This window comes from Neoarius graeffei, chromosome 5, assembly GCF_027579695.1.
Source record: "Neoarius graeffei isolate fNeoGra1 chromosome 5, fNeoGra1.pri, whole genome shotgun sequence".
NCBI lineage: Eukaryota > Metazoa > Chordata > Actinopteri > Siluriformes > Ariidae > Neoarius > Neoarius graeffei.
In genome coordinates this window covers 9713946-9726778 of record NC_083573.1, presented here as the reverse complement: position 1 = coordinate 9726778, position 12833 = coordinate 9713946, and the positions used below count along the sequence as shown (strand labels likewise).

The 12833-nt window shown below is 42.9% G+C and overlaps 1 protein-coding gene across 3 annotated transcripts in view; it reads left to right on the top strand.

Annotated features, from left to right (window-relative positions):
• The window catches only part of grb10b (growth factor receptor-bound protein 10b), a 230929-nt gene that overhangs the window by 123948 nt on the left and 94148 nt on the right, over nt 1-12833 (top strand). For 2 of the 3 annotated variants that reach the window (XM_060921181.1, XM_060921184.1), the window contains one exon: nt 2148-2241. The exons of the other annotated variant lie outside the window; for it this stretch is intronic. In XM_060921181.1, the coding sequence (XP_060777164.1) occupies nt 2148-2241 (94 nt within the window). The remainder of the gene's footprint in view (nt 1-2147; nt 2242-12833) is intronic. 3 annotated transcript variants of the gene reach the window in all.

Below are 12833 nucleotides of genomic sequence, written 5' to 3'. Positions count from 1 at the left end.
CAGATCGCACACCCCTAGTTTGAATATAGTGAAATAAAATTTACGTGATTTCCCTAACATCAAGAATAATCGTGATTAATAATCGCGATTACAATTTTGATCAAGATAATCGTGATTATCATTTTTTCCATAATCGTGCAGCCCTACGATAAAGTCTTTGTGCCCTCAAACAAGGCAGAAACTCTTTGGCTAGCATTTTTATGAGATGTGCTGTTATCTTGCCACAAGTAAAGATGCTATTTGAATCTTCCTAGCATCTTCACTTTCCCTGATGAAGTGTTTTAACACAGTAAGCTAGAAGTACAAACCCCAGTTCCAAAAAAGTCGGGACACTGTGTGAAACATGAATAAAAATAAAATGTGAAGACTCGCTAATCATGGAAACCCAATATTTCATTGAAAATAGTGCAAAGACAGCACATCAAATGTTGAAACTGAGAATTATTTATTTATTTATTTATTTAATATATGCTCATTTTTTAATTTGATGTCAGCAACACGTTTCAGAAAAGTTGGGATGGGGCAACAAAAGACTGAAAAAGTTGTGTAATGATTAAAAAAAATAATAATTTGGTTAATTGGCAACAGATCAGTAACATGATTGGGTATAAAAAGAGCATCCCAGAGAGGCGGAGTCTCTCAGAAGTAAAGATGGGGAGGGGTTCACCGCTCTGTGAAAGACTACATGGGCAAACAGTGCAACAATTTAAGAATAACGTTCCTCAAATGTAAAATTGCAAAGAATTTGGGGATCACATCATCTATGGGTACATAATATTAAAAGATTCAAAGAACCTGGAGAAATCTCTGTATGCAAGAGACAAGGCTGGAAACTGACTTTGGATGCCTGTGATCTTCAGGCCGTCAGGCGACACTGCATTAAAAGCAGACGTGTCTGTAGTGGAAATCACTGTATGGGCTCAGGAACACTTCAGAAAACCATCGTCTGTGAAAACAATTCATTACTGCATCCACAAATGCAAGTTCAAACCAGATATAAACAATATCCAGAAACACCGCCACCTTCTCTGGGCCTGAGCTCTTTTACGATGGACTGAGGCGAAGTAGAAACTTGTCCTGAGGTCTGACGAATCAAAAGTAAAAGTTATTTTTTTTGAAATCCAGGCTAAAGAGGAGAGGGACCATGCGGCTTGTTATCAGCGCACAGTTCAAAAGCCAGCATCTGTGATGGTATGAGGGTGCATTAGTGTACATGACCTGGGTAGCTTATACATCTGGGAAGGCATCATTAATGCTGAATGATCTGTACACGTTTCAGAGCAATATGCTGCAATCCAGACAAAATCTTTTTCAGGGAAGGTCTGCCTTCCTTTCAGCAAGACAATGCCAAACCGCTTTCTGCACATATTAAAACTGCATGGCTCTGTAGTAAAAGAGTCCGGGTGCTAAACTGGCCTGCCTGCAGTCCAGACCTGTCTCCCATTTAAAACATTTGGCGCATTCTGAAGCGCAAAATACGACAAAGGAGACCCCGAACTGTTGAGCAACTGAAATTGTATATCAGGCAAGAATGAGGCAACAGTTCTCTTTCAGAACAACAGCAATTGGTCTCCTCAGTTCCCTAACGTTTACAGAGTGTTGTTAAACGTAGAGGTGATGCAACACAGTGGTAAACATGCCCCTGTCCCAACTTTTTTGAAATATGTTGCTGACAGCAAATTCAAAATGAGCATCTATTTTTCAAAAAACAATACAATTCCTCTGTTTTAACATTTGATATGTTGTCTCTGTACTACTTTCAATGGCTTCCATGATTTGCAAATCATCGCATTCTGTTTTTATTTAGATGATGCATTTAAAACAAGCTCATTTAAATGCAGTAAATTTTTTTTCTTTTTTTCTTTCTCGGGTTGTTGGACAAGTAACATCAAAAAATGGCGGATGACCATTATATTCATCACACACTGAACCTGGGCAGTGTGAACAGAAAAATGAATAGCCTGGATACGTACAGTAATCTGAGTGTTCCAGCTGGCCAAGCTAAAAATTTGTCCATCTTGATCATGCATAAGTATATGATCTTAAAAGTAGAGCTAGCCCCCCTTAGCATTTATTAACATGAATGCTTCATCCATTTTTTTTTTTTTTTAAATTATTGCTGCACTCTGTGGCTTTTGTCTCAGCAGGACAATGTCGACCGAACAGCCAGTCACAGACCAGCGAATCTAATTGGGTCAAGTTTCCAACAGCCAGCCAGTCGGAACTCTCCTAACCACCAAGGTTAGTACTTTTTACTACACAGTACTACCGGTATGTGTATTTTGGGGATTAAGAGCTTCACCTTCACCATTTATAAGTGGAAAATTGTTCATTAAATCTGATTTATGATAGTATTGAGGACATTTTTGCACAACATTTTTAATGATGCAGGGTGACCCTGTCATTAAGACTAAAAAAAAAAAAAATCTCAAGCCATGATGACTAGATCGTATAGATAACTAGATAGTATAGAATGCACAGGGCAGCACGCTGGTGTAGTGGTTAGCACTGTCGCCTCACAGCAAGAAGGTCCTGGGTTCGAGCCCAATGGCCGATGGGGCTTTTCTGTGTGGAGTTTGCATGTTCTTCCCCCGTCTGCGTGGGTTTCAGCCGGGTGCTCTGGTTTCCCCCACAGTTCAAAGACATGCAGGTTAAGCTAATTGGTGACTCTAAATTGACCGTGAGTGCGAATGGTTGTTTGTCTGTGTGTCAGCCCTGCGTTGATCTGGTGACTTGTCCAGGTGTACCCCGCCTCTCGCCCGTAGTCAGCTGGGCTAGGCTCCAGCTTGCCTGCGACCCTGCACAGGATCAGCGGCTACAGATGATGGATGGATGGATGGATGGATGGATGGATGGATGGAATGCACAGTGTGTTTTGTTTTTAAAAATAATGTTGGTCTTGTTGGCCATACACATCCTACAGGTCACAAGTTCTCACTAGTGAATGGATACCGAATGGGCAGAGATGGGGAGGGAGACTTCCATGGCCCCTACTTGACAGGATGATTTAAAATTTCATGACTGTGTTGTGTTTCCCTTGGTTAACTTGAGTTTGTCTAGACTGGAGCAAATCTTAAAATGGTAAAGACATTGCAAAACCCAAATAGACAAAGGTTAGACAGGGGAAAAAAAGAGCGTTGTTTAACAATAACTACTGCAAATAGACAAGGGTTTTAGACAATTGCTGGTTTCAGAGATGCCTTTTGTGTTGCAAATTGAAATTAAAAACAGAATTCCTAGATATTCCATTTGACGTCAAAACCCCAAGGCCTTGATTTCTACGAAATGAGGTAATTATAGACCCCTTCTCATGTTTGTAAACAAACCGACCGTTGCCAGGATGCGTGCGCAGCCTGGACCCAGAAACAATGGCGCTGCCCATAGACCGGCATTATGAGCTGTCAGATTATGTAAAACAATTGTCGTTACAAGATCGAGAATGCTACATAAATAAGTTAACTCTAACAAGTGGACATCGCCTACCGGATCCGTATTTAATTAAAGAGTGGACGGACGATGTTAGTAAGTTCCCTGGTATACAATGGCCAGATATATACTCGCACCTTATTGACCAGACTTCAGTGTACACCCACGAAAAACTTCGTGCCTACAAGTCTTTAGACGCATATGATTATGTTATGTGCGGGCATGTACAACTTGATTAACAATGGGACATTCATATTCATTTTGTTTTAATCAAATTATGCCAGTGATGTGATGGCAATGTGGCTTTAGCTACAACAGCAAATACCAACACTAAACAGCAATTTGCAGGAGGGAATGGCATGAAAGGAATGATAGTGTAAAGAGTGCAGCTAAGAGAAATCAGAGCTGCGTAAAAAGCGAGAGGCAGAGAGCAGGAATGAAGCTGAACGGGGCGGGAGCTAGGTTAGAGCAGTCAGCGCAAGTTGGCATTTAGAGTGAGGGCACACAATTTTACCTTTCCATCCTTGCTTTAAAATTGTGATTTTCGGCATACGCAAATAACGATGGCACAAAATCTGGACTGCTTGAGTCAAGCGAGACCTCTCTTACAAACAAAATTGCATGCAAAGCTAAGTTAACATGCTAACAATATTCATTACATTGTGTAACTATGACCCAGCTAATCAGACAAACGTTACCAAAGTATTTTGCTACATCAATAAACGAAGACTAGAAAGAATAAAAAAGAAAGATTTAATAAATAGCCTGATCTTACCTGTGATGAAGTGGGCGCTGCAAACCCGCGCATTTTTGATGGTGCTTTCATCCCAGTCTACACGTTTGATGGCTTGTAGCCATAGATGTCGGCGATTTTTTTTTTTTTTTTGGAATGGGTGAGATCCTGCTGGAATTCTGAACATTTTAACACCATCACTGCTACGATTCTGACACCCGACAACACAACAACTATGCATTTCTGAGTCTTTTTTGGGTCCAGGCTGCGCGCGCAATTTCCGCTTACGTATGAATGACGTTTACTGCGAAGGGGTCTATAACCTGTACGCTTTTTTTGTTGGCCATGATTCCTTGACCACTTTGGCGCTGACTTGTAGAGGACTTGTTCCAGGTTAATCTTTGTTTAAAACTCCTTTTAGAGCATTGTAGTCAATTTTTTTTTTTGTTTGTTTCCCCGCGAAACTTTCAAATTACGAAGTCAAGAACATGAGCGGGGCAGCATGGTGGTGTAGTGGTTAGCGCGGTCGCCTCACAGCAAGAAGGTCCGGGTTCGAGCCCCGTGGCCGGCGTGGGCCTTTCTGTGCGGAGTTTGCATGTTCTCCCAGTGTCCGGGTGCTCCGGTTTCCCCCACAGTCCAAAGACATGCAGGTTAGGTTAACTGGTGACTCTAAATTGACCGTAGGTGTGAATGTGAGTGTGAATGGTTGTCTGTGTCTGTCAGCCCTGTGATGACCTGGCGACTTGTCCAGGGTGTACCCCGCCTTTCGCCCGTAGTCAGCTGGGATAGGCTCCAGCTTGCCTGCGACCCTGTAGAACAGGATAAAGCGGCTAGAGATAATGAGATGAGAAGAACACGAGTGTCTCCATGTTGTACATTTGCATTATGCACGAGCAAGCTCCTGTACTCCTACAAGCCACGAGTCTCCTGAAATTGCCACGAGTCTCAAGTAGGAGTTAGGCTGCTGGGCATCAGATCGAATTGAGGGATTTTATTGCCTGCATGGCACTTTCAAAGGCCTTCAATACCTGAAGCAAAGGCTTTTGAACGTGGGCAGAAGTGTTTGTCTTCAAGACTACCTAAACTGAAACCAAGTCATGACCAAGACCAGAGTGTGTCAAGACGAAGACTTTTGAGGGATTGAGACCAAGGCAGGGCGAGACAGAGTCGAGACCAGGACCAGACCAGTGGGCGTGAAGAGGGGTGGAGAGGGCTGACTGTCATTAACAGTTATGGAAATTTCAAATTGGCAATGAGTCACATTTTATTAGTTGCATTTGAAGCAGGAAGTTTTGCGTCCAATCGTGGTAATGTTGACAAATACTATAAACCAGACAATACATAGGCAATTTAGTGAAATCCTCAAAGTTTTTGTCTTGACTGGTCTTGAAATAAAATCCCCGGTCCTCCATGTCCGAGACCAAGATAAGACTGAGTGAGTAAAAATGTGGTCGATTCCTTCAAAAAAAGTGGCCTTGAGACCAAGACCAGTCTCCAGGACTAAAACGCGAGTGGGTGGGTAATGCTTTCATGATTACCCTGAAAGGTGACTGCCACCATATTAAACTAACTATTTTCCATAAGAACGGGTCCTGATCAATCTGTCACCATACTTTTCCTGATGTCTTTCCCTCCCTCCTGCAAGTTGCCAGAGGTATCTTTCTTTACAGCATGAGTCACCCTATACGGTGCTGTCTGTATCTGCATACAAAAATAAAGAATGACTGATTACTTTTGCAGCCTTTGTTGTCAACATGTAAACATTTCTGAAGACCACACATTCTCCAGTCCCTTTGTCCCCATTTCTATTGGCATGCTCATGCCATCTGTGGAGGATTTGGTGTGGAAAATTATAAGCATTAAAAATTGTAAGCATTAAAACGCTACATTTGTCTTCAGCATCTGTCTTTGCTTTGATGGTGTTGGGAATTTTGTTTCCTGTGCCATGAAGCTTGCGAGACTCCTGCTATGCATTACAGACCAGCTGGATATAAAACCGAGACACTTTGTCGTAACACCCCTTACCAAGGCCTTTCTTTTCGATTGATTGTTTTAACAGCCCAGTTTTAGTGAGTCTGTCCCCGGAGTCTGTAGCCTTAAATTCCTGTTTTTGGATTGCAAGAGGGGAACCAAATATGGTCGTCTCCTGTTGTAGCCCGTCTTTGTGCATTCTGAGATGCTTTTCTGTTCACCACGGGTGTAAAGAGTGCTTCTTTTGAATCCTGTAGACTTCTGTCAACTCAAACCAGTCCACTTATTCTCCTTTGACATCTCTGGTCTCTCAACAAGATGTTTCCACCTGCAGAACTGCCTCACACTGGATCTTTTTATACCCCCGCTCCAAAGGAGGGGGGGTATACTGGACTTTTACCTCTGTCCATCTGACACACCCTTTTTCTCAGCAACCACAAATCCTAGACACTTAGGACTTAGTACCAAACTTCAGCTTGGGGTTGTATACCATGTATACCATTTTCAGGTCTGTCACACATCGACTTCGTTTACCGACTTGATGTATTTATGAAACATATAGCGTGGATTTACAAAATGATTTACAAAACTGCTTGATATTTGGTGCCGAGTTTCAGCTTGGGGTTCTATTGACCCTTCCCACTCACGTGACCTTCGTAAACGCGACCGCCATTTTGGACATGAAGTGGACTTCGGTTCGAATCGGTTTGAATGCGAGGAAGACGACAAACGAAAAACATAAAAGAAAAAGGAGCGAGATGCAGAAAACACCTTCACTATCCAGCGACGTAGGGCATTTACAGGGTGAGCAGAGGGAGAGGTATTTGCAAAAATTGAGGTTAGCAGGCTTAGAGAACGACACATTAGCAACGCCGTACAGAAATAACGGTTTATGGCACAGACCCTTTCGGTTCTCACTCATCTAGCTGCTACAATGACTGCTTAGGCCCTGTCCACACGGCAACGGATTCAGGTGAATCCGATACAATTGTTTATCGTTTAGGCCTGGCGTCCACACGGCACCGGCGTTTTGGGTGCCCAAAACACAATCTTTTGAGAACGGGTCCCAGAGTGGAAAGATCTGGCAACGTTGCCGTTGCGAAGTCGTCTGGATGAGTAGAACGGATTTGTTTACGATGACGTCACAATCACATGACTGTCAGTGCTTCACGCCGGGTAGAAGTGTAACGAACTCGATGCGAGTTGTCAACAAATCCTATAACTTGGTTCATGAAACGCGCTTACAAAATATTTTCACTGAATATTTATTGTGTAATGGTGCAAAGTGAGAGAGAGAGAGAGAGAGAGAGAGAGAGAGAAAATAGCCCTTAGGGCAGAGTCAATCCCGCCAGCAAAAATAGGGAAAAAAAGGAGCGATCTCACCTCTTCAGATGTTGGTTTAAGTCTTACAATACATTCCTCAAAAAGGGCGTAGAAGAACAAATTAATCCATCAACGTGTAGCATTCAATTTATTCCGGACCATTAAAGACGCCGCCTTCTGCGTAGAATCATACGTCATCCTCGCCGCCATATTGGATAGGTTAAAGCGGAGAATAAAGATGCCTCATTCATGTGCTACGTTTAACTGTACCAACAGGTTTGCCGTCCAAACGAGATCACATGGGATTACCTTTCACAGGTGAGACTGGAAAAATACTTTTCATTGTATTTGGTCATTATAACGTAATTTTACGAACAGATTTTTCTGACTGTGGCTAATATGAAGTCTCGCGCATAATAGTTTATGCGCATGCGTCCTTACTTCTTCTATTGTTCTGGTGTCTCCGAAGGGACCGTCTTACAGCGCCCCTAGAGGTGTGGCATGTGTATTGCATCGTTTTCAGCAAGCGTTGCGTTGCCATATGGACCTGATATTTTACTGATCGTTGCCCATGTGGACGCGATATTTTTTTAAATAACATCTCGTTGCCGTTGTCGTGTGGATGTAGACTGCAACAATAATACCTAACACACATTTAAGTATCCGTCGTAAAGACGTGAAACTCGTCGAGTGACGAGTGTGTTCATTGATAAGCTAACACAGTCTAAAAGTAGACATACCATCACACTGCCCTGGCGCTGTGTACAGTTTACCTTCTATGGTTTGTGCACTCACTATTTGCCATTACTTTCTCCAACCGTTGTTACAGATTACAGGGAACGGCCTGGATTTAAGAGACAAATACATGTTCCTCTTGTTTTGAACACTTATTTGTAGGACATTACCTCTGATCTGTCCTACAGTCTACCAACAGCAAAGGAACACAACGTTAGCTAATGTCGTTAGCTAATAGCTACTACAGAAGAACAAAGAGGTTACAATGGGTTATTTTAACCTATTTGGTTACACACTCGCCGCCACAAAATGTTAACAGCAATGTAATGCCTTTTCTGGCTAATTTTATTCGTCTTACCTCCAACAAAGTGGTCACTGCACAAGCGTTGGTATGCCGAGGGCTGCCAATCTTTCCTGTTAATGGCCGCTAATCTTTCCTGTCAATGGCCGCTATCCGTCTTCTCCGTCGGTCAGCATCTGTCGGGATCCGATAAAATGATAAATCTTGCCTTGTGTGTTGATGGTTACTACATCCAGGTGCACAACAATATAATGGCATGATGGAAGTCTTGCTGAAAGTAAAAACTTTCTTTGACGGCTATATTCCTTTCGATGCTTCGCCGTCGTTCCTCGTTGTTGGCTGTGGTAGACTACTGGTAGTTCATGTCCAAAATGGCAGCCGCATTTGTCGTGACGTCACGTGGGATGGATCAATACCGTATATACCGTTTTCAGGTCTGTCACACATCGACTTCCTGTTTACCGACTGAATGGATTTGCAAAACATATCGGGTGGATTTTGACGCCATTTCAAGAAGCAAAATGCCATTTCAAAATGACTGTTTACCAGGATGCTATTTGAAATCCCTGGGGAGAACACGGCTCTTTACTTACTTGTTTCAGGGTTAATTATTTGTTGAAGTCAACATTCATAAGAAGTGTCCTTTTCCTTTGATTTCTTGCATTCGGAGATGTGCAAGAGCGGGGGGATACGCAAGTGAGCAGTCGCTCACAGTTGATCTTGTTTTTTTTTTTTTTTGCATCAACTCTTGAGACTGTTTGTTTTGCGTGAAAATCCAAGGAGATCTAGCAGTTCTAAAGTACTCAAACCAGCCCATCTGGCACCACCAATCCTGTCATGCTCTTGTGCGAACATTAACTGAAGTTCTTGACCTGTATTTGCATGATTTTATCCACTGGCTGATTTGGATAATTGCTTGAAAGTCCATGTTTCTGATAAAATGGATGGTGAGTGGAGTTTTGAATATTTTAGTTTGTTAGTTTCCAGGGCCGGAGTGGGCCCTGTTTTCAGTCCGGGAGTTTAACGCTACGTTCACACTGCAAGGCTTAATGCTCAATTCCAATTTTTTTGTGAAATCCGATTTTTTTGTGAGGTCGTTCACATTAACAAATATATGCGACTTGTATGTGATCCTCAGTATGAACGAAAAGCGACCTAAAAGTGTTCCGCATGCGCATTGCAGGATACGACGACATCACACGCAGTGAGCACGGCCAGTGTTTACGGAAGTAAAACCGCCCGGTTGCGGTATGACTCATCCAATCTAGCTTGAATAGCTGCATCCCCCCAAATGGAAATCAGCTCCCTAACCTCTGCGTCCTTCCATTGAGAAGATTCAGAACCTTCACAGCCCGAAGCGTCCCTCGCACTGATGTCATGCGCAGGGGCGCAGATACGTTTTTTGAACTGGGAGGGACAAAAAACTGGGGGGGGGACAAAGCTGCCAGCAAACCAACCCCAACCCCGATATGCCTGTCAAACTTGTTGTTAGTAACCATAGCAACCAAGCTCGAGCTCGCAACCTGTGCAGTCTGCGCAGCTCAACCAACCGAATATCAGTCTTTGTTTTGTTTTATGTGAGTTGTTGCAACTATGTATACACTGCCGTGCACCTCAATAAACTGAATGGTAATTAGTCTTTTGATTTTTCCGTGAGGTTTGCCTTATGCAAAAAAAGACAGCATAGACGTTTTTTCCTCCCTATAAGTAGGGGGGACCGAACGAGGTGAATTTAAATATGACTCGTCCCACCCTCTATCTGCGCCCGTGATTATGCGCCATGTTGTTGTAACTTTTTTGAGAGACCCGCCGCCTACTTCAGCGCAGAATAGTGACGTTTGTGGCTTGTTGATGACGTGTAAGTCGGATGAATGCGACCTGGCGGTTCAGACTGAAGTCGCATATGAAAAGAGCGGATAGGAATCGGAATTAGCACCACATATCCAAACGGCCTGGGTCGGATTTGAAAAAATCGGATCTGTGTCGTTCATATTGTCAATAAAAGATCGGATACAGGTCACATATGGGCGAAAAGATCGGATTTGAGTCACTTCAGCCTGCAGTGTGAACGTAGCCTAATTCACATTCAGGCCACTTTGAAATGGAGGAGGAATTTGAGTACATTAAAAAAGATAAAACAAATAACTGTTCTTTGACAATGCTTTTTATTTGGTTTAAATTCAGGTAAACTTCACTTCACTTTAACAATATAGGTTCTCGCGTGCATTTGAACCAATGCTTGTGCATTACATGCCGCATACGCCTCGAAAATAATGGCAAATCAACAATGCTGGGTACTCAGCAACCGGCAGATAAAGCGTGAGGGCGCATTAGGCAACTCAAAAATGGTTAAATGAAATGTAGGCTAAAGCAAGTGTTCGATTCTGCTTAGAATATTGGCATACGCATACACCTCTTCTAAGTTATATATTTAACAACAATTATTTAACATCAAATATGACTTCTAGGCCTATGTGTTCATAACCACAATGTGCGCACGCCTGTGGAAATGCACGGTGTGACAGCGAGATGAAATAGGCTGGATGAGGAAATAACGCGCAACAGCACATTTGGGACCTGTTCATCTAAAATTGTTAATAACTGGGATGTAAAGCAATGTCCGGTTCTTCTTAGAATTAAGACATACGCCACATCTATACGGTGTAAATTGCGAGATTTCACATGACATCAAAAAGCTGAATTGACATCGCAAACTATCGACGCATTATAGGCCTAGCATAGACTGATAAAATCGACAAACAGGGTTATCATACTCCATATCTTTCGTAACCTACCAGCTGGTCTTGAGAACATATGTCAATTTGGCACATTTTGCTGCCACCTCCTTCCTTTTTTTAAGCTTCGCCCTTTCGGTTCCACCTGACCTCTTTCTGCCCTCCATCACTGACGCGCACTGTTTCGCGCCAATGTTGTTTAAGTTCCCCGCAATACAGAGGAGGAGTCTTGGACCAAACCAACTGCAATAGAGGGGAGGGGAGAATTTCTTTATTTGGTAGCGCCTATTTAATCTGCTGCGATGCTGTCGGCGTCTGGGCTGCCATGTGAAAATGCAGAGTGCAGTTGAATTGATGATTAATGCAAGAATAAGATCAGTGACCAAAATTAGTGAAAATTATTTTCCCCATGCTCCAAGCAGGCCACCATTGATGGTTTGGGCCGGGGATGGTCCCGGCTAAATATAGGGCCACCCCGGCATTGTTAGTTTCTATTTAGTTCCCATGCAAGCCTATAAGATCAGATGATCATCTTCACAGCTTGTGATGATGATTATGGCAATTGGCCTATAGTTTGTGAATCCTCTGTGGCTTCCTCCTGAATGAAGGCTGTGAATGTGCAGGAATCCCTCATTTCTGCAAAGCCTCCAGCTGTGCAACAGGCTAAGAACATATGACTTTGCTCAGGGTTCAGATTATCAGCTGGTGACTTTCAGGGAAATATTTACTCATCTGTGGAACTCTCCCGCTGATTTGATTTAGTCGCCTTTGGCGCCTTCAGCGGGCAGTAATATGATTAGTGGTCGACATGCTGCAGTACAAGTTGTTCTCACCTTAGAGGTCACATAAGGAATGAAACGGGGGGGGGGGGGTTATGCAGTTGTAGGAGAAATAATCGACGAAAGGGAAAGGGTGGCGTGACGTGACCTGACGCTAAGTGGGCTTCGTCATGTTCCCATGACGATATGTTCTGAAATGGTTTATTTTTCTTATACCGCAGCAGTTTTGCAGTGTTAACAACATTAAAAGAACAACCTGTCATATGACACATGTTCCTGTAAGGCCAGAATTACAGACTACGGTCAGAGTCCCCTTAGCAAAAAGAAGTTTATTCAAGTGTACTATGAGTATACTTATTTTTTACTAAAACTGCAGAAGTATACTTGAAGTTGACTTTTTATAAACTATATTTTATATACTTAAGAATAGTATAGTGAAGTATACTTGGCTTATACTGAAAAGTATAAATAAAAGTCTAAGACTAAGGCCCAATCCCAATTCTAATTTCTACCCCTCCCCCTTCCCCTTGAAACTGAGCTACAAGGGATAGGGCTTGAAATTCAACCCTTACGTATTGGGATAGCCCTTCAACGATCGCATACGTCATCGCGTACCTCCGTCAGCGTTTACGTTAGCAAAACGCGACCAAATGCGTCATTGGCTGCGACCAGCCGCTACAGTCAGAGCCAGAAATCTCTGCTGGCAGGGTGTGATTTGTTAACTAACACCACTGAATGGGATATCTTTGGCGCTTCGTGCGCCACATCCGACAGAATGAGGTGTCAGAACACTCATGTAAACAATAAAAGCGAGAATAACAGAACAAAAC